The following is a 21,642-nucleotide window of genomic DNA, read 5'->3' on the forward strand; positions in this document are numbered from 1 at the left end:
ACTCTCCCTGTGAAGTCATTAAACGAATTGGGAGAGCATGGGGGGTCATGGGGTCGCTGGAAAGGGGTGTGTGGCGCCCCCCATATCTATGCAAAAGGACGAAGGTCCAAGTCTTTAGAGTCCTGTTGCTTCCTATCTTGCTATATGGTTACGAGACATGGACACTATCTAGTGACCTGAAATGAAGACTGGACTCCTTTGGTACTGTGTCTCTCTGGAAAATCCTTGGGTACCGTTGGGTTGACTTTGTGTTGCTCATGGAGTCCCGAATGAGGCACATTACCTGTATTGTGAGGGAGCATCAGTTACGGCACTACGGCCATGTGGTTCGTTTCCCTGAGATGATCCGGCTCGTAAGATCCGCATTGTTGGGGACCCGAGTGGCTGGACCAGGCCTTGGGGTCGCCCACTTAACACCTGGCTGCGGCAGATAGAGGGTCATTTCCGGAGGGTGAGACTGGACCGCGTGTCTGCTTGGGGGGTTGCAAACCGGGATCCCGAGTTGTTTCGTCATGTAGTAGGTGCGGCAACGCAATGTACCAGTGCATGCTCCCCAACTTGACTTGACTTGACTTGGTCGTATAAGTCGAGTGCGAAAACTCATGCTATTGGTCCAAGAGATTCTGATATGCTAAGCCTGCCCACCTGAGAGAGTAACCATGGAGCACACGGCCTTTTCTTTTTATGTGGGTGCGGCAATGCGCTGTATCAGCGTGTGCTCCTCACCTCTTTGTCTCCCTCTCTATTGTGCCAACGTGACCACACGATAATACCCAAACTATTCCTAAGTGATGTTTGCATTGTTTTGTGTTTTTTGTATCTTGCACCCTCATACACCTTTATCGTAAGAGCGTCCCTTATCTACGATGGTGCATTCGATCTGAAGAAGATATGAAGCTGGTTTTAAATTAAACGTCGTTGAAGTAGTGAAAGAAATTGGTAACTGCGCTGCTGCAACAAAATTTGATGCGTCTGAGAATCTGTGTGGAAACTTTTTAAATGTCCCTCATACTAAATACAGACCTGCTTGTAGCACAGTTGCCTAAACACACTGGCAAAAGAGTAGTTTGAAACTGATTAACATAAATAAAACCAACAATATCTGCTCATTAATTAATTGTTGAACTATGGCCAGTTGACAACAGAGGAAACAAAAACAAAAACTCCAGTCAGCAGCTAATCTGGGGAACATAAATATCCTTGGGTCCACGATGAGTTATACTGTAACAGAGAACGTCAAAGACAAAGTCAGACACCGACAGTCACAGTCCTGGAGACTTTCTGGGCGTTCTGTAGTAGAGTCTGCGCTGGGCCGTCCCATCTGACTACAGAGTCTTTCCACCTGATGATTCTGAGGTTACCACTATCTCAAATGACCTTTCCACAGGTAGGAGAATGGTGTGGCAGTAGAGGAGTGGCACCAAGTGCCAGGACAGGATTCCTGAGAAGAGAAACAGTAAAGAGGAGGATTAATAACGATTAATAATTCTCATTAGTTGTGCTACCCGTCTAAGATGGTTTAGAACATTACAACAATCTCGACCATTCAGCCTGTCTATCTAAGTAATCGACGTAGGCCTCAGTGTTAGCATTAGAAGTGCGCCATATAGTGGATTGTATTTTGTAATTGTTGTGATGTGAGATTTTACATATAACTTGATGAATATTTTGTATGTCTTTATTTGTAATTTAGGCATAGCAATGTAATTTAGTGTTTACCCACACAGGAATGGGTCTGTTTGAATTTTACGGCAGTATTTGGGGGATGTGTCTTAAACCAGTTTGTCGAATGTTTCTTTGCTAAAGTCATTTCTACCCCCGCAAATAGGGTAAGGTGTGCTTTAACATATGGTTTGGGGGCAGGTGTTAAGATGTTCTATTCCCCCATTGGTCTGAGGTATGGCTGTTTGGAATTGGCTTGGATCAGAAGCTTTTAAGTACCATGATGTCCTATTGGCTCTAGGGTTTGGACAGAACATCTATAAATGTATGTGTTTAACCTCACAATCTCTCTCTTACTAACCAACATCTGAAAGAAGCATCTCTCTTGCTAACCTGTGATGATGAAGACAACACAATGAAGAGCACAGCTCAACAGCCATTTTGAACAGACATGTGGCTGAAAGCTGAGTACCAATGATGCCTTAACTAGAGACATTTAAGTAACTACAAGTCTGTGTGCCGCCTGAACTACATATCACCATTTAATCGGGTTGTATGGTTGCCAATATTCAAATATACTTTGCATTTTGTTATTATTTATGAATATTGTCAATAATAAATTATCTTATGTGTAACTTAACTTCTGCTTGTCTTTTTACTACATCTAATTGCCTGAGGTTATAGATATAGAAGGGAAGGTGGGGATAAGTTATATACAATAATACCTTATAAACAGTGGTAAGTCTGTGAGATTAGACATTCTAAGGCTACATATTAATAATACAATATTACTCTACCAAGATAAAACAGTAATGCATTTAATAACAATGCATTGCATTTGTCATTCCAACAGATGGTACATCACACACATTTATATTTGATGTACTATTGATGACTTTATGTACATCAACTATAGAAGTGCCATTGTGTGATCGCATCTGTCCAGGTAGGTCAATATTTACACAGGGAGTGGACGATAGTTTGTGTGTGTAGAAGCAGTCATTGTTGACACACAGACAACTGTAAAGGATCCATGGCCCATACGGTATGCTGAGTGAAGTCTCTGGCAACATTTTATAGAAGATTAAGGTTACTGCTTTCAGATGTATTTAGGGGACTTTCATATGTTTTCATGAAATTACCACTATTGGTGCAAACAATTTTGAGATTTTTTTTGTTGTTTTGTAGCGGGGCCACATAGTTAGTGTTAAATGTCAGTTCTGAGTGTGTCTCGTTTCATTGTCCCGTTTACTGTTTGTGTACCAGTTAATGCCGTCCCCGTAAAGGGGGACGGATGATGGAAGGAGACCACAGCCACAAACCTGGAAAACACCTGTTTACAATTAATCAATCCCAGCCGTCACAGGACTATTTAAGCCAGCAGGAGGAGAAGGAAGAAAGAGGAGAGAAGGAGATTTTGTTTCACAATCACGACCACGAGCAACCTGTACCTGTTTTCCATATCGCGCTTATCCATCCAGTTTGTTTTTCCATCTGCCGGATTTACTTCAAGGACCTCACCACGAGAGACCCCGGGGTAGGACTTAATCATCCACCACACACACGAGGATTCACGGTGAGGCTGTTCCATTTTTTCCTGGGAGAATCAAACAACGCAATTTCACTAATTCAGTCAACCGCTTTCAGGACAGTTTCTTTATTACCGGACTCACGTTCTCATTCATTTTCAGTTTATCAGTCATTGTTGTTATTCGTGTTGTGTGTTTATTTGTTACAGGGACAAGGGAGGGTTTTTGTTGTGTGTATATATATATATATATATATATATATATATATATATATATATATATATTTGGTGGTGTCTTGTTATTGCTGGGGTGGAGGGATATTTGTATTTATGTTTCTGTTTTTTGCATGTCGTTTCACTTAATACATATAATCCGTTTAATTTTACATCCTGTTTTTGTGTGCTTATATTTTCACCGTTGATTGTGGGGGAAAAGTTTAATTGGTAAGAAGTACGGCTTGATAGTAAGATTATTTCTCAGTAAATCATCCAAGCCACAGGTCTTGGGAGTGTAGCTGCCGGCTGGGTAAAGGGGTCGGCCGTTACAGTTTGTGTGAACAATACAGTGAATCGGAAAATCTGACGATACATGGCCCCATTCATTCTTTCCTTTACACGGATCAGTCGTCCTGGTCCCTTTGCAGAAAAACAGCCCCAAAGCATGTTTCCACCCCCATGCTTTACAGTAGGTATGGTGTTCTTTGGATGCAACTCAGCATTCTTTCTCCTCCAAACACGACGAGTAGAGTTTTTACCAAAAAGTTCTATTTTGGTTTCATCTGAACATATGACATTCTCCCAATCCTCTTCTGGATCATCCAAATGCTCTCTAGCAAATTTCAGACGGGCCTGCACATGTACTGGCTTAAGCAGGGGGACACGTCTGGCACTGCAGGATTTGAGTCCCTGGCGGCGTAGTGTGTTACTGATGGTAGCCTTTGTTACTTTGGTCCCAGCTCTCTGCAGGTCATTCACTAGGTCCCCCCGTGTGGTTTTGGGATTTTTGCTCACCGTTCTTGTGATCATTTTGACCCCACGGGGTGAGATCTTGCGTGGAGCCCCAGATCGAGGGAGATTATCAGTGGTCTTGTATGTCTTCCATTTTCTAATAATTGCTCCCACAGTTGATTTCTTCACACCAAGCTGCTTACCTATTGCAGATTCAGTCTTCCCAGCCTGGTGCAGGTCTACAATTTTGTTTCTGGTGTCCTTTGACAGCTCTTTGGTGTTGGCCATAGTGAAGTTTGGAGTGTGACTGTTTGAGGTTGTGGACAGGTGTCTTTTATATTGATAACGAGTTCAAACAGGTGCCATTAATACAGGTGACGAGTGGAGGACAGAGGAGCCTCTTACAGAAGAAGTTACAGGTCTGTGAGAGCCAGAAATCTTGCTTGTTTGTAGGTGAACAAATACTTATTTTCCACCATAATTTGCAAATAAATTCTTCAAAAATCAGACAATGTGATTTTCTGGATTTTGTTTTCTCATTTTGTCTCTCATAGTTGAGGTATACCTATGATGAAAATTACAGGCCTCTCTCATCTTTTTAGTGGGAGAACTTGCACAATTGGTGGTGGACTAAAAACTTTTTTGCCCCACTGTATCTATATATATATATATATATATATATATATATATATATATATATATATATATATAAAATCCAATGTCTGTCTGCATTTCACGAGAGAACTACTTGACAGATTTACATCAGGATTTTTCCTCTAATTTGCAAGAACATTCTGGTTGATTTTGCGACTTCTCTCATCGCACTAAGTATCAGAGTTCGCTTGTGGTTCTGAGTTATTTGCGCAAATCTGAGAGAGACACAGCGGGCCGAGGGTAGGGGGTCGGGGCCCTCCTCACTCATGCGCCAGCCTCGGGGTGTACCTTCTGCTTAGCTAGCAAACGAGAGGACTACTTAACAGATTTAGATCTGGTTTTTTTCTATAATTTGCTTGAACATTCCGGTTGATTTTGTGACTTCTTTCATCGCGCTAAGTATCAGAGTTTGTTGCAGCAGCGATATATATTCTTGCTTATCCGAGGCAGAGGCTGCGGGCCGAGGGGAGGGGGAAGCGTGATGTCAGGAGTGGGGAGCTGGGCAGGGCCCTCCTCACTCACGCACTAGCCTCCATTCGAGTCGGTCTACCTCTCATCATGTTTTGGAGTGTTCCTTGCCTCCGCTTAGCTAGCGATACCTGTTTGTTTATTGATTTTTAAAGTTTGTCCTGTTTCACTACTATACGGGTAGAGCTGCGGGGGACGGCTAGTTACTTTAAATACTTTGATATCACTTCAGTTTGGTTTTTTTTTTGTCTAGCACCTCCTCACTCACCAGTACAAGGAAACCCTCACATATGGTATAACATTCCACTTGTCTTGATGTATAGTTATGCAGGACATTAAACTTTTTGGGGTTCTGCACTATTTTTGGGCTTATAGACTTGAAAAACTGTTATGTTTATGCCATTTTGGACCCTATTTTGTGTAGGTAGTTACACCCTTACGATTAAGAGTAAACCAACTGGTGTCTACAGCTGAAGTGAAAGTTGGGCGTGCCATATTTACCGTCCCCAGGTGTTTCAGCCTTAATGGAATACAAGGGGTCAAAGTTACTCCTTTTCACAAATCTTTGAAAAAATCGGAATGAGTAATATAGGTGTATGGAGTGTCATTTTATGCTATTATCAAAGTTTCTGATTGAGAATATGATCATATTTTTGATATTTGATTCTATACTGGTGGTCCTAGCCCTTTAAGAGACATGCCCAGAACATTTAAAATGACAAATTTCAAAGATAAGCATGTGGAGTATTGATTTAGACTTTTTCAAGGGCTGTGATTACCAATATGTTACTGTTGAATTTTGATCCTTTACTAAGGATCTAGCCCTCTTATGATGTTTGCTGATGACATTGTGATCTGTAGAGAGAGTAGGGAGCAGGTCGAGGAGACCCTGGAGAGGTGGAGATATGCTCTAGAGAGGAGAGGAATGAAGGTCAGTAGGAACAAGACAGAATACATGTGTGTAAATGAGAGGGAGGTCAGTGGAGTGAGTGGTGAGGATGCAAGGAGTAGAGTTGGCGAAGGTGGATAAGTTTAAATACTTGGGATCAGCAGTACAGAGTAATGGGGATTGTGGAAGAGAGGTAAAAAAGAGAGTGCAGGCAGAGTGGAATGGGTGGAGAAGAGTGACAGGAGTGATTTGTGACATACGGGTATCAGCAAGAGTGAAAGGGAAGGTCTACAGGATGGTCCTGAGACCAGCTGTGTTATATGTATGGACTGGAGACGGTGGCAGTGACCAGAAAGCAGGAGACAGAGCTGGAGGTGGCAGAGATAAAGATGCTAAGATGTGCACTGGGTGTGACAAGGATAAACAGGATTAGACATGAGGACATTAGAGGGTCAGCCGGTCTTTTGATCAGCCTCGTTAAATATCCTCTGCTCATCAAGAAGCAGTATAGCTCCGACATCGACAATACATGAAAATATTGTCGCTATGGAGAGAATCGTAATGAAGACTCAAAGAGTTGACATTGTGTGAGTTCACGTTTTTTGGCCACAATAATTGGTCCAGCATAGTTGGAACACATTTCCCTGGCTGTCAGGGACACTTAAAAGACTACCACACCATTATAATCCACACTCCGTACAGTTTCTCCTTCCCCATTAACTTTAATGCATGTCGCTGAGTTTGGAGAAGCTCTTGAATGTTTTCACGTTTTCGCTGAACTTGAGGCGAAGTGAATTCAGTGAGGTTGGCGCAACACTAATCACGAACATAAGCCTTGTGGTTAAGCTGTGACTAGTTTATTTTTTTCAGATTTAACGATTATTCATCCATCTGTCCGTCTGTTATTTTACCCAGCCTTTTTATCTTTCAAGTATATGAAGTATAGGGAAACTATTGTAATCGTCCAAAAATTTTGACCTCGAGATTTTGATGAATCTCGACGTTATAGACCTCCCTGAGTCTGATTTTACTTTCTCGGATGGAAAGTATTATAAGCGTTCAAAAATTCAACCTCGAGATTTTGATGAATCTCAATGTTATAGACCTCCCTGAGTCTGAGTTTCCTTTCTCGGATGGAAAGTATTATAAACGTTCAAAAATTCGACCTTGAGATTTTGATGAATCTCGATGTTTTGGACCTCCCCGAGTCTGAAAGTTCCATTTTTGGAATTATGTCCATGTGTCTGTCTCTGTGTGTGTGTGTTCTAGTAAACACGATAACTTGAGTACACTTTTACTTCGGTCAACCACATTTTGCATACAAATATTAGGTACAAAACTTAGCAGAAATAGCTCAAAAGTTGATAGAAATCTAACTGGAAGTGGTACATTTTTATTTATTCAACTTTACTTTTATAATAATTGTTCAATATATTATTCATTTGATTTGATTTGTTGTTGATGGTTCATTAATGTGCATAATATAAAAATATAGTCATTTTCTCGCAGTTTACTCCTCAAATATCTATCCCCATATCTGAGTATACGAGAAAGTCGAGGGGAGATCACTCCCGATTTTTATTATAATGTTGCAGGAAACCGAAGCCTGTCCTGGCAGCAGGGGGCAGTAGACACGACCAGTGCATACACCCACACTCATTTTCACTCATACCAGGACAATAATCCATATTACTAACCGAGAATGCTAAACCGGATGATGGACGCAGGCACATCCGGCCATGGGCCGTAGCTGCAAAAAGACGTACTGCGCAGGCACAAAAAGAGTCCGCGAGAGGCGGATGAGGAGCCGCGAGAGGCGGATGAGGGGCCGCGAAAGGCGGACAAGACCACAGAAAAAAGACAAAAAAGGAGAAATGAGGCGCAACGAGCACCGAAAAAAGGAAAAGGCACATAAAAAAGTAGTCAAACGCAGGCAAAGCACGAAACACATTGCACACGAAACTAGACCCAAAAAAAAAAAAAAAAAAAAAAAAAGAGGCTCGCGCACAACAGCAAGGCAACACCCCCCCCCTACAGGCACCGGACGGGACACACACCAAGAGGGGGATTCAACAAGCCCATGGAACACAAAAAAAAGAACACAAAACCACCCCACAGACCCTACAAGCAAGGGACGGGACACACACAAAGAGGGGGATTCAACAAGACACAGGAACACACCGGCCATGGGCCGTAGCTGCAAAAAGACGTACTGCGCAGGCGCAAAAAGAGTCCGTGAGAGGCGGATGAGGAGCCGCGACAGGGGGACAAAAGAGGCCGCGAGAGACGGATGAGGGGCCGCGAAAGGAGGACAAGACCACAGAAAAAAGACAAAAAAGGAGAAATAAGTCACAACGAGCACCGAAAAAAGGAAAAGGCACATAAAAAAGTAGTCAAACGCAGGCAAAGCACGAAACACATTGCACACGAAACTAGACCCAAAAAAAAAATTTAAAAAAAGAGGCTCGCGCACAACAGCAAGGCAACCCCCCCCCCCACAGGCACGGGACGGGACACACACCAAGAGGGTGATTCAACAAGCCCATGGAACAAAAAAAAGAACACAAAACCACCCCACAGACCCTACAAGCAAGGGACGGGACACACACAAAGAGGGGGATTCAACAGGACACAGGAACACAAAAAGAAAGAAGACGCTCGCGCAACAACAATCCTCACCCAACCACACACACACACATCCATAAGAAGTGACACCCAAAGCCACATATTCTAAAGTGAACGTCAACACCTTCACACTAGACAGCATAGGTGTCAGCATAGGTGGATCTCCTTACAATAAAGCACTATTAACCGTTCAACTGCAGAAAAGGAAACATATTAACAGTGACTGCGATCCTCCTTATTACTTATCCATATTTCGCATGCTGAGAAAGAAACAAGTCATGAATACACGGTCACGGGTACAAAACGAAAAGGAAAGGATAACGGGAACAAACACACGAACACGAAAGAAACAACAAAATAGACGACTATGCAGCATAGGTGGATCTCATTACAATAAGGCACTATTAACCCCTTCACCGCCCTCTGCCGGATATATCCGGCACCGCTGTTTTAATGCTAACGCCATACTGCCGGAATTATCCGGCACATTTGCCTGTGGTTATATGAATGCCTGGCAAGTAGTATAACTGACGGTTTGGCGTGGGTATTATTACTACGTTGTATTTCGACAAGTCTGTGGTTGTTTTGGCCGGTCATGTGACGTGATTCGCATGTAACAGCTGTGAATATGGCGAAACGTAAACTGACTTCAAGTGAGGCTTTGCAGGCGATTTTGGACAGTTCTGATCATGATTGTAGCAGTTCTGAAGAAGATTTTAGTGACAGTGATGAGCAGCAACGTGCGCTGCATGATATTGTGAATGAAGACGCATCGGATGACGGCGCTGAGTGGGTGTATCCCCAGCATCTCAGCTGGGCTGCTGCCCGTGGTGAACTACCTTTTCTGCATTCGTTTGATGCAACGTGTGGCTTTATTGTTGATGTAAACAATTACACTGCTGAGCAGTTTTATGAGCTGTTTGTGTCACCTGATTTGATTAGACATTTTGTTCATCAGACAAATCTGTATGCAGCACAGTTTATTGAGAAAAATCCCAATTTACCTCCACATTCCCGTGTTCGTGCTTGGTTTGACACTGATGAAAACGAAATGAAAAAATTCATTGGGATTTTGATGTTGATGGGAATAATCAGAAAACCAGATATTGAGATGTACTGGTCTACAGATCCTATGTATGCAACACCTATTTTTGCAGCTGTCATGACACGTAACCGATTCTCTTTGCTGCTGAAATTCTTTCATTTGAATGACAACAGAAACGAGCCAGATAAGAAAGATCCAAACCGCGACCACTTGTTCAAGCTACGTCCTTTGATTGATCATTTATTTGAAGCATTTCAGTTGCCCTACATGCCAGGACCGTCAGTTGCAGTTGATGAAAGTTTATTGTCGTGGAAGGGCCGCTTACAGTTTCGACAGTATCTACCATTGAAAAGGGCACGGTTTGGTATCAAGATGTTTTGCTTAGCTGAGAATTCAGGTTACATTTATAGATTTCGTGTATACACTGGCAACTTGCACAACATTTAGTGGTCAATACTGCTTGAATAAATGTAAAAAATGTAAAAAAAATGTAAAAAAGTAAAAAAACAAAAATTGTTCAGATTTCGCCTGGCTTGGGGAATATTTAGGGAGTTGGCGGTTAAAGGGTTAACCGTTCAACCGCAGAAAAGGCTCCATATTAACAGTGAGTGCAATACTCCTTATTACTTATCCATATTTCTAAAAGAAAAAATGTCTCGACTCCAAAAACGCAAAGCTCAACTAAAGCTTCTAACTAACGATGTACCTAAAAGTAAAAAACTTTATGAACTGCATTAGATCCTACAATAGTTCATTTGCTTTTGCATCTACCGGAGTAAATATCAGGCCACCAAAAGGCAATGGCCCATACTGCTTTCGCATATGTGCACAAATACTGCATCGCATTGGAACAGTGCACCCTGAAACAAATCAACAACGCAAATATGCACAAATCTACATCCTAGATCCACATGACGCAAGCTATCAATCAAAGTGCTGCATCGCAACAGTCACGGATTCAAACGAAACACCTCCCGTCTCAGACATACGTTAACGGCAAGGAAGGCTACAACAGTCTTCTCACACAGCACAGGCAAATCGATTACAGCTCCAAAACAACACGTCTCAAATACTACACATGCAACAACGCGCCTCTCAAACGGCACAAGCAAAACATACACCAGGAAAATTCATTCGGATTAATGAATGTCATTTGCAATCATTGTCATTCAGTTCACTTCCCTGAAGAAACAACTGGCAATACAAGTAATACATTTACACGTTGTTGTCAAAAGGGTCAAATTAGACTGCCTTCTTTACATTCATATACTGAATATCTACAAAAGCTTCTAACTAACGATGTACCTGAAAGTGAAATCTTTATCAACTGCATTAGATCCTACAAATCGCTATCCACTATGAACATTAACGGTGGCAAAAAAGATACGATGTCCAGAACCAGATCATAACAATTGCTTGTTACAACTGAGAGATAGTACACTCACCAATACAGATGGACTTCAGCCACATATTATTACAATTCCTCAAGCCTTTATCTGCGACAACTTAGTTACAGAGAGATTTGGAACAGCAATCTCATTAGACCAAATGCCCCTTTTAACACAACGCACTATATTATGTCCAAAAAATATTAATGTGCAAAACATAAATACAAAAGTCATTCCATTACTTCCTGGACAGACACAACTCTTTCTAAGCTCTGACAAACTTGACTCTGATCACAACAATAACCATCTTCATTGACCTTACAAGTTCTGAGCTGAAAAAAGAAATTTTCAAATACAGTAATCCCTCGCTATATCGCGCTTCGCCTTTCGCGGCTTCACTCCATCGCGGATTTTATATGTAAGCATATTTAAATACATATCGCGGATTTTTCGCTGCTTCGCGGGTTTCTGAGGACAATGGGTCTTTTAATTTCTGGTACATGCTTCCTCAGTTGGTTTGCCCAGTTGATTTCATACAAGGGACGCTATTGGCAGATGGCTGAGAAGCTACCCAACTTACTTTTCTTTCTCTCTCTCTTGCCCTGACATTCTCTGATCCTGACGTAGGGGGTGTGAGCAGGAGGGCTGTTCGCACACCTAGACGATGACGCTCGTCTAAAAGTGCTGAAAGATTATCTTCACGTTGCTACCTTCTGTGTGCAGCTTTTAAGTATGCTGCACGGTGCTTCGCATACTTAAAAGCTCAAAGGGCACGTATTGATTTTTTTATCTGTCTCTCTCTCCCTCTCCCTGCTCCTGACGGAGGGGGTGTGAGCTGCCGCCTTCAACAGCTTTGTGCCGCGGTGCTTCGCATACTTACAAGCCAAACAGCCCTATTGATTTGTTTGCTTTACTCTCTGTTTCCTTTGAAGAGGAAGATATGTTTGCATTCTTTTAATTGTGAGACAGAACTGTCATCTCTGTCTTGTCATGGAGCACAGTTTAAACTTTTAAAAAAGAGACAAATGTTTGTTTGCAGTGTTTGAATAACGTTCCTGTCTCTCTACAACCTCCTGTGTTTCTGCGCAAATCTGTGACCCAAGCATGACAATATAAAAATAACCATATAAACATATGGTTTCTACTTCGCGGATTTTCTTATTTCGCGGGTGGCTCTGGAACGCAAACCCCCGCGATGGAGGAGGGATTACTGTAAACCTTTACACTGTGCCACACACTTTATTGTTTGCTTTCTATTTGCATCATCTACACCGTCACACTATTCTATATCTCATTCATACATCACGCTCTTTGTCATTCCCAACACCAGGGGTTGGCGAGCGAAGCGAGCAGGGGGCGGAGCCCCCTAGTATTTTTATAAAGTGGTGAAAGACGAGAGTTCCAGACAGGTTGACTTGGGGAGAATATATAAACTCTACATAGAAAGTGACCAGATTGGGAATTAGAGATTTTAGGTTATCTTTACTTAAAGCTGACTATTTGATTATTTAACTAAAAACAGTTTGTAAAGTATACAATTTATAAAATAATCAGGTGAAGTAAAATGTGTATTATAATTAATGCCTTAGGTCGTCTGTTGTCTACAGTAAGAATTTTAATTGAAACATCACCAGGTTTTTATCCTGTGAGACTCCCCTGTGATCACATGTTCTCGTTATTCTTGCCCTGTACAGGTTTGGAAGACATTTTGAAACTCCACTGCTTTGGCAAAGCATAGTCATGATTGCAACCATGCTTCTGATGCTCGGCCTTTGTACCGATGTCCGCGTGGCCAACGAAATCAACACTAAGCGGCGTGCCTTCACAGGTTAGTGCAAGTTTGATATAGTGTCACTCTTTTATTAAAAAGGAAATGAAAACAAGAAAGAAGACTGAGATCGTCTGTAGTCTGCTTGACACTCTCATGCTGGTTTTAACACAGGCATCTGTTTAGGTTCTTGACAAGGTAGCAGAACAAAATGAAAATACGGGGGCTCAGCTTCGATGTCTTTTCACAGAAGATGTGTGACTCATAATGTGATCACCTCCTGTTGTCACAGTGTCTTGGAACTTTCATACAAGTGATGACAGATTCATCTTGACACTGCAACACCTTTAAATTAAAAGAAGAATATAAGATAAAAGTTTCAATTGATTTTTTTTTGTGTTTGGATTTAGTTCAGTCATTTTCTAGTTGCTGAAGGGAAAAAGCATAAAAAGGCTTGTTCGTGTAAGTGGGCTCTGTGATGGCCAAGGGTGGGTGGGAAGGCCCTGGCACTCTTCAATCATGAATTGGAATAAAGAAATTAGATAAGGTATATTAAAAACAAAAGACAGTAAAAGACCTGTAGGTGCAAACTTATCCTCTGTAAAGCTTTCTTGTTTATCTTTTATATAGGATATAAAATTCAGTCTTTCTTCCCCAGACTCTCTTCTTATGGCAACATTTAGCAAAATGACACCTCTAGTTAGCCAATAATGGGTATCATTACATCCATAATGGCTAACACCCTTGTACTCTTTATGACGACTAAATACATGTGAAAAATTAATTTTTTTAAAGGGGTACTCCACCCAAAAATTATATATATTTATTGAAACCTTCCTTACCCCATGTGGTGTGTATTGAAATACTTCCGGAAAATGAAAGTCGTCACAAATGTGAAGTATGGTCACAGGGCATTGCACTTTTAAATTGAAGGCCTGTCTCTCCCCCTCATTCATTGTTCTAGAGTTCCTGACTTTAGTTTATTTCACAATATTTTAGCAAACAAGGTAATGTTTTGCACGTTGTGAAAATACGGATTGTTATCATAACATGTGGATCAATCGACTGAGTAACACAAAATTGTCTCCTGGATCTTTTTGATACCATTTGTTGTTGTCCAGCATTGGCCAACGTGGAACATTAGAACAATCCAGATGAGAACAGGTCATTCATCCCAGCAAAGCTCGCCAGTCCTATCTGCTGAATTCTTCCAAAATAACATCACGTCTACCTTTGAAGGTCCCTAAAGTCCTTGTCATTGACACTGCCTGGCAGCTTATTCCATGTGTCTATGGTCCTCTGTGGAAAGGAAAATGTCCAAATATTTGTAATGTTTGTAGGCTCCCAGTCAGTAAGAAACTTTATCTCCATTCTCCATGAAAACATGAATTTCAAATTTTCCTTAACTATAAATCTTTTTTGAGTGGAGTATTTCTTATAAAGTATAATAACAACCAATATTAATACATTTTAAAATATGCTATGATTACAATATTTTGCAGTATATTGAAATAAATTGGAGTGTTTGTATATTGCAGAATGTTTAATATAAAAATGTTTTTATTCATTTTTAAATATTAGAAATAACTAGGGGGCTCCCCCAAGCGCTATGCACAGTTGTGAAGAAGGGGGCTGAACGCGCCCCAAGGAGACGCGTTCACTCATCCGAAACCCCCGTTTATCAAATGGTGATAAAATGGGAAACATTGTTTTTTTTTACCTCCTCTTTGCTCAGTCAGCTGCTGGCCGGCTGCTGCTCCTGTGCCGCATGATCTGCATTTCGTATGACGCTTCAAATGTTTACAGCCACTGCCTTGTCTCTCTTCTTCCCCAGACATCCTCAAACATTATTCGATCTCTTTTCATTGTTCCGTTATTTCACCAAGTAATATTTTCCGTTTGTTTGCGCTAATGCGTTCGCTCCTCCGAAACCCCTCTTAAACAGTGATACAATGGGAAACAAATAACGGTTGTTGTTTTTCCTCCTTTTTGCTCGATCAGCTGCTGGCTTGCTGCTGCTCCCGAGCCGCGTGATTCGAACGTTTTAAAGTCCCTGCCTTGTCTCTCTTCTCCCCCAGACATCCTCAAACACTGTTCAATCTTTTTTCACTCTTCCATTATTTCACTGAGTAATATTTTCTGTTTGTTTGCGCTAATGCAGTGTTTACTATCATTTTTTTGAGTCTTTTGAATTTTCCTACTTCCATTATCTCTAACCTGCTCTGCATGTGTATAACAGGACTTGCTTCCAAAGGTTGTAAGTTTGACGTGACTTGTCCGTCTCGCGGGACATGAAAGTGTCTCTCTTCAAAAGATCACGTCTCGTTGCAGGAAAAAAGTCTTGTCCCAAGTTTTTTTTTTTTATAATAGAGAAAAATTTTAATATTAGAAAATATATTACAATATATATATTTAATATACTGTACAATACATTAGAGCAGGGGTCAGCAACCTTTTAGCGGTTTTCGTGCTGAACTTATGTTACAATATTATTCCGTGTGCCGACATGATTTTACCAATTTTGTTATACATAGTATCAAAATTGGTCGGGTTATAATGGGCTTCAAAAGTATATATTATATACTTTTGAAGCCCATTATAACTGGATCTTATATTATTGGACATTCAATATTTTAAAATACATAGGATCATATGTGAAAAGAATGTTTTGTCAAATTTTTATTTTCAACACCTTTATTAAAAATTATAAATGACAATTTATTTCAATACAAAATACATAGTTTGAATAAGGAAAAGTTATCAAGAATTCTGATATGATTAATCATTCTTTATTATTAATCAGAGCTATTAATCAGTTAATGCAAACCTTGTCCCTGTACCTCATTGTTCAATATCAGGTGTGTAATTGGACACTGTTGGCTTCACGCAGGCTTCTGAATGTTCTTTTATAGCTTCACTTTTCTTATCAGAGTTTTTAAACATGGATTGATGTTTAGTTTGATAATGTCTTTGTACACTTGACGTATGACACATGACACTTTCACAGCATAACGTACAAATTCATATTCATTCATCCAAGAGTCTTGAAAATGGCGAACATCAAGTTTTTGTCTTTTGTGAGTCATTTCAGGGCAGTATACAGTATTATTTAATAATAACAAGAGTTCTGTTTTAACGTACCACAGTCTGCACTGAACACATGGTTTCCCTTTATATGCGAGTTGCATGCGTAAAACATAGGTGAGGGCGCGAACACATGTGCTGTAATCAAAATGTAATTTTTTTTTTTTACTATATTTCAATTCAATCACAGTGCCTTTGAAAATCGTTCCGCGTGCCACAGGTTGCTGACTCCAGCATTAGAGTATGTATTTCAATATATTTTAATATATAATTGTTGTTTTAGAATATTACCCATCTTGTTATATTTATAAAATATATTGTAATACTGTATAATACATTTAAAAATATTTGTTATCTCTTGCCCTATGTGTACCTTCAGCACTTTCCCTTGGTTCCCTTGTGTCTGAAACTCTCTTGACCGGCACTCCCATGCATGTCCCCATAAAGCCTGCTTCTGCGACTCATTATTTTTAAGGTGCTTTGCTCACCTCCAGTCCACATTTTTATACTTCCCATCTTTAAACGTAACTTTCAACGTGTCTCCTATGCCTTTATTCCTGCATGTGTGTCTCACTCACTCACACATGCTACTTTCAGTCACGTCACTAAAGACAAACTAACCATCCCACCAAAGCCAAACTGGCCAATCAGATTGCTCTGATGAACTGGACAGACACACAGATCTTTTTTACAGTCCAATATATAGTAGGTAACCTGGCACTGAAAATATCTTCCAATAGATATCTTGTAAGTGTTTTTATTTTGAGATGTATCCTAGACCAAATCACATTGTAATAATTCTTTGCATTCATATAGCGCTTTTCTCACGACTCAAAGCGCTCAGCAATTGCAGGTTAAGGGCCTTGCTCAAGAGCCCAACAGAGCAGAGTCCCCATTGATAGATAGATACTTTATTAATCCCAAGGGGAAATTTACATACTCCAGCAGCACCTTACTGATACAAAAAAACAATATTAAATTAAAGAATGATAATAATGCAGGTAACAAACAGACAATATCTTTGTATAATGTTAATGTTTACCCCCCCGGGTGGAATTGAAGAGTCGCATAGTTTGGGGGAGGAACGATCTTCTCAGTCTATCAGTGGAGCAGGACAGTGACAGCAGTCTGTCACTGAAGCTGCTCTTCTGTCTGGAGATAACACTGTTTAGTGGATGCAGTGATTTTCCATAATTGATAGGAGCCTGCTGAGCGCTCGTCGCTCTGCCACAGATGTCAAACTGTCCAGCTCTGTGCCAACAATAGAGCCTGCCTTCCTCACCAGTTTATCCAGGTGTTTTACTATTTACTATTATTATTATTTATTTACTATTGGCATTTTACGGGATTCGAACTGGCAACCTTCCGATTGCCAGTGCAGATCCCTAGCCTCAGAGCCACCACTCCGCCTATTGTGACCTAGCACGAATTATAAACTGCTATTAATTCAGTACAAGTAAGTACTTTGACACCATATAATGTATTTATTTATTTTTGAATTTTACTGGCCAGTACAGTTGGTATTGTTGCCACACGACATTATTATTTGGTTCACAGGTCAAGGCAGTTTCATGCTGGAGTGCCTTCTGAATGTGGATAAGTGTGCATGTTCTTCCCAGTTCCACATGGGTTTTCTCTGAGAACTCCAGTTTGTATATGCAGACCAAAGAAACACCGGCATGTTTACTAATGTCTCTAAAGTTGTTCTGCCCTGGAGGTGTGGTTGTCCAGACTAAGATTCACTTATGCCTTTTACCCATTGTTATAATGGTTGGTTCCTTTTACCATATAATGGGAAAGTGGTGTCTGAAGATGATTGGATGGGTATATTATTTTATAATTTAATTAATTTTGTAATTGTCCTCCAGTCTGTTTGTTCTAGTGGAGTGTAAAGCATGTTTACCACACTGTTCTACCCTTTAGTTTCCGTCGCACCATATTACTATTCCTCCTTCTTCCATTATTTTAAAACCAGTAATTTAATATATTTTAGAGTTAATGATTAATGCCCGGCCATACTTCCTTAAAGTCGTTTCCCTTCTCATATTGTAGGGCTATATACAGACTTAATAAGGTGACAATTCAACATTAAAGTGATGAATTTTGAGCTAGAGTTAGGGTTAGAGAACCACTGTGTGTGTGCGTATGTATATTCATGAAATGCAAGACTTCATTTTATATACGATTCTATTTTTTGGTTTCATCCTGAAGAATTTTTTTATATTTTTGGCACATGGATGTTATAATTGGTTGTTTTATTAATCTGCTTCTCCATGATTGTTTGCATTGTGTTTATTTTAATGCTTCTTTGTACAGCACTTTGGCGCAACCTCTGTTGTTTTAAATGTGCTTTTATAAATAAATAATCTAATCAAATGTTCCTCTTAGTCATGGAGCACTTACAAAGTTTGCATCCTCAGCTGGAAATGGGGCGAGGGTGAAATCACGGCTTATTGCTATTGGATTTCTCACTTTAGACGGCTCTGAAGCTGTTGGGAATTTCTGGGACTCTGTCCAGGTGTAGTGTTGTAGAAAAATGCTCTATAAATATAAAAAGTGTACATTAAAGTGTGGTACCCCGAGACATCTCTAAATCAGACTTTCGGAGTTCAAAGAATCCTTTACAGTAGATCAGGCTGGACCTTAATGACTACTTCAAGTGCGTATTCTTGCAGGAAGGACAATTTAGTTCATTGTTGACAGAGCTAAAACAGAATTTGCTCTACAAGAAATTAATTAATGTGTCACTCTTAAATAAAAATAATGCCTGTTCAATAAACCTAATGTAGAAAGGACAAGAACAATTTCTAGGGAGTTTGTGCAAAATGAAAGCTTGTTTTGTGAACCAATCTTTGTAAAGCTGAACTTTTTGAGTTTATTTTGCGCTTTTTATCACATCTACTATAAGTAGTGAAGAAGCTGAATTCCACAAAGTAGTCTTATTAATCCCTGATAGATTTTGGGTCAAATAAATAAATATTTTTAGAAGCCAGAATTTTGTTGGTTAGGTTAACTGCATCCTCTTTTTGGTTTTCTTTTACAAATGTCTTTACAGTTGTATAATATGATTTATGTCAGCACTCATCCCCTTTTTGATAGTTGCTTCTTAGAGGTAAAAGATCATGTTTGTGTATTTTTCAACAGTACGTGCTTTTTGACACTTTGTGTATTCTGCTTATAACAATTTTCTCTTACTTGTTTATTAAATATTCATTCTTTTTCCTTCTCTTCCTCATCTTGCAGCAAATGCCGCTCAGGCTGGTTTGAAATGACTTATTCTAGCTTATGTTACTGTTGTGTGTAAAGTAAGCACTTTTCTAAAATATGTGGACATATCCAGCTTTGATAGATCTGATGATATCATATAATACCATGATAGATATGATGATCTCATATGATATCATATCATTTTTGCAGTATCTATAGATAAAGGTCAGTCCATCAGTCAGTCATGTTCCAACCCGCACAGGGTCACGGGGGGTCTGCTGGAGCCAATCCCAGCTAACACAGGGTGCAAGGCAGGAACAAAACCCCGGGCAGGGCGCCAGCCCACCGCAGCTGTAGATAAAGGTGATATAACAAATGTCATGCCATGTCTACATTTTGTAATTGTATGATTTTAAATAAACATTCATGCAAGTTTCACACATTGAAAAAGTAAGTGCACTCCTCCATTTATTTTTAATAAATTTGCAAAAACCTCAAGTAAACTTTTTTCACATTGTCATTATGGGGTGTTATGTGTAGAATTCTGAGGAAAAAAAATGAATTTAATCTATTTTGGAATAAGGCTGTAACATAACAAAATGTGGAAAAGGTGATGAGCTGTGAATACTTTCTGGATGCACTGTATATGAAGGTTCAGGTACTTCCTGCATTTCTTTAAAAAAAAAAAAAAAAATTCCCAGGAATCAAGCGCCCCCTGCTGGACACATACATGGGGCAGGGTGGATTTATTTTTTCCACAGATGGAAATGGCATATCTGTTCATTTTTTTTGTGGAAGGCTCTGCTGCAGTCTAATTTTCTTTTTTTTTTGTCTTACAATTACATCTCCTTTATCTAAAGATACTGTTTTAAATGAAGATTAAAGCTTGATATGTTCACATATTTCAAAAGAACAATCACAGGGTTTAATTACTTTTTCATATTGCTGCATTTGATTGCCTGCAAATCTTTCATGTAGAGTAGATTTACGCCAGTGAAAATTCTTTATCTGTCTCTAGTTGAATGTATCAAAAGGAAAATTTAATGAGAAAAGGCAAATTGGGAAAAGAAACTTTCAGAACTTGAAGTTGAAGTACAGAAAAATGTAGCAGTCTTCTTGTTCTCTGTTCTCACTGTGGTTTTTTGTCTATAGCAACAGATAGTAAGGATGAAGAACTCAAAGCTCCTAAGAAGTTCTTTATGGGTATGTAGCCTTTCGACAAATCTCCCTCCATTTCACACGAGGAATCTTCATCTTTCATGCTTCACTTTTTGTTTTTTCTCATCTTAGTGTTATTAGCATGTCTTTTTCAAGTGTGCAATCTAATCGTCGTTTTTTTGAAGTTACTTTTGACGTGTTCTTATCTTTTATTTTACTAGTCTTAGTCCATATCATCTTTCATTTTTAGATAATTAAAAAAAAAATCAAGTATTTTGAAATGCTTCATATCATGATATCTGAGAATATAAAATGTGTGTGTGTGTGTGCGCTGTGTTTTCCAATTTTAATCTCAAATGTATTTTATTTATTCTTTCTGACTTCTAAACATTTCAGAAACATTCAGTTTTGCTATTGTTTTTGTCACAAAGAGTATTAACTGAATTTTCCAAAGAATACATGATATTGGATGGTTAAATTAGCCATTTAGTTGCTAGACATAGTTTTGTGTGTGCAGTTTCAGGATTTTAAACTCTGGACAATTTGTGATTATTGTGTCGTCGTTTAGGAAAACTAAGATATTAAAGCAAACGGGAAATGGTAAGTTCAGGACACGAATGAAATATATTTCAAAACATATATAAAAAAAAACACACACTATATACCTTGTGGCTTGTAGGAGGGGTTTACCAGCACCGCAAACACCCAAACACAACCACGCACACAGTCACGGGTTCAAACAAAGAACATATTATTAAACAAGATAACCTTTTACAGGTTTTTATATCCTTTTCCTCTCCTTTTTTTGGTGGCCCTTCACGATGACTCTCTCTAGCTATACATCTGCCCATCTCTGTCCTACTTGGATTTATTTTTGGACTCCGCTTTGTATTAAATAGTATTTTTCGGACTTTATATAGTACCTTCAGACTCGGACATTTACATAAACAGCGGACTGATCCAATACGCAAAGTCAGAAATGTTGCAGCTAAACACAAAGACCCGGCTGCCTCCTCAGACTCGCGCGTGTTGCGTTTGTTATGGGAAGAGACACCCACGCTACGTTCACCGGGGTTCAGCTTGTGTCTGGAGCTGCTGTGGATGAGCATCTTCCGTTACTCCCATCTATTTAAAGGCTTTGTGTTCAGCTGTACTGCTGTCAGTTGATTGTGGTTCTGTTTCTTCATCTGTTAATCATTTCATTCTTTTTAAATGTGT

General features: G+C 39.7%; 1 protein-coding gene and 1 long non-coding RNA gene across 3 annotated transcripts in view; one reads left to right on the plus strand and one right to left on the minus strand.

Annotated features, from left to right (window-relative positions):
- The window catches only part of slc66a2 (solute carrier family 66 member 2), a 117,419-nt gene that overhangs the window by 8,622 nt on the left and 87,155 nt on the right, over nucleotides 1–21,642 (plus strand). Inside the window, exons 3-4 of one of the 2 annotated variants that reach the window (XM_028817186.2) lie at nucleotides 12,902–13,035; nucleotides 20,419–20,469. In XM_028817186.2, the coding sequence (XP_028673019.1) occupies nucleotides 12,902–13,035; nucleotides 20,419–20,469 (185 nt within the window). The remainder of the gene's footprint in view (nucleotides 1–12,901; nucleotides 13,036–20,418; nucleotides 20,470–21,642) is intronic. The other variant, XM_028817187.2, reaches the window with a different exon arrangement.
- Nucleotides 1,107–21,642, minus strand: part of LOC127530056 (uncharacterized) — a 68,440-nt gene continuing 47,904 nt past the window's right edge. The window contains exon 2 of the long non-coding RNA XR_007936591.1: nucleotides 1,107–1,441. This is a non-coding gene — a long non-coding RNA (uncharacterized LOC127530056). The remainder of the gene's footprint in view (nucleotides 1,442–21,642) is intronic.

Source organism: Erpetoichthys calabaricus, chromosome 13, assembly GCF_900747795.2.
Source record: "Erpetoichthys calabaricus chromosome 13, fErpCal1.3, whole genome shotgun sequence".
In the NCBI taxonomy this organism is placed as follows: domain Eukaryota; kingdom Metazoa; phylum Chordata; class Cladistia; order Polypteriformes; family Polypteridae; genus Erpetoichthys; species Erpetoichthys calabaricus.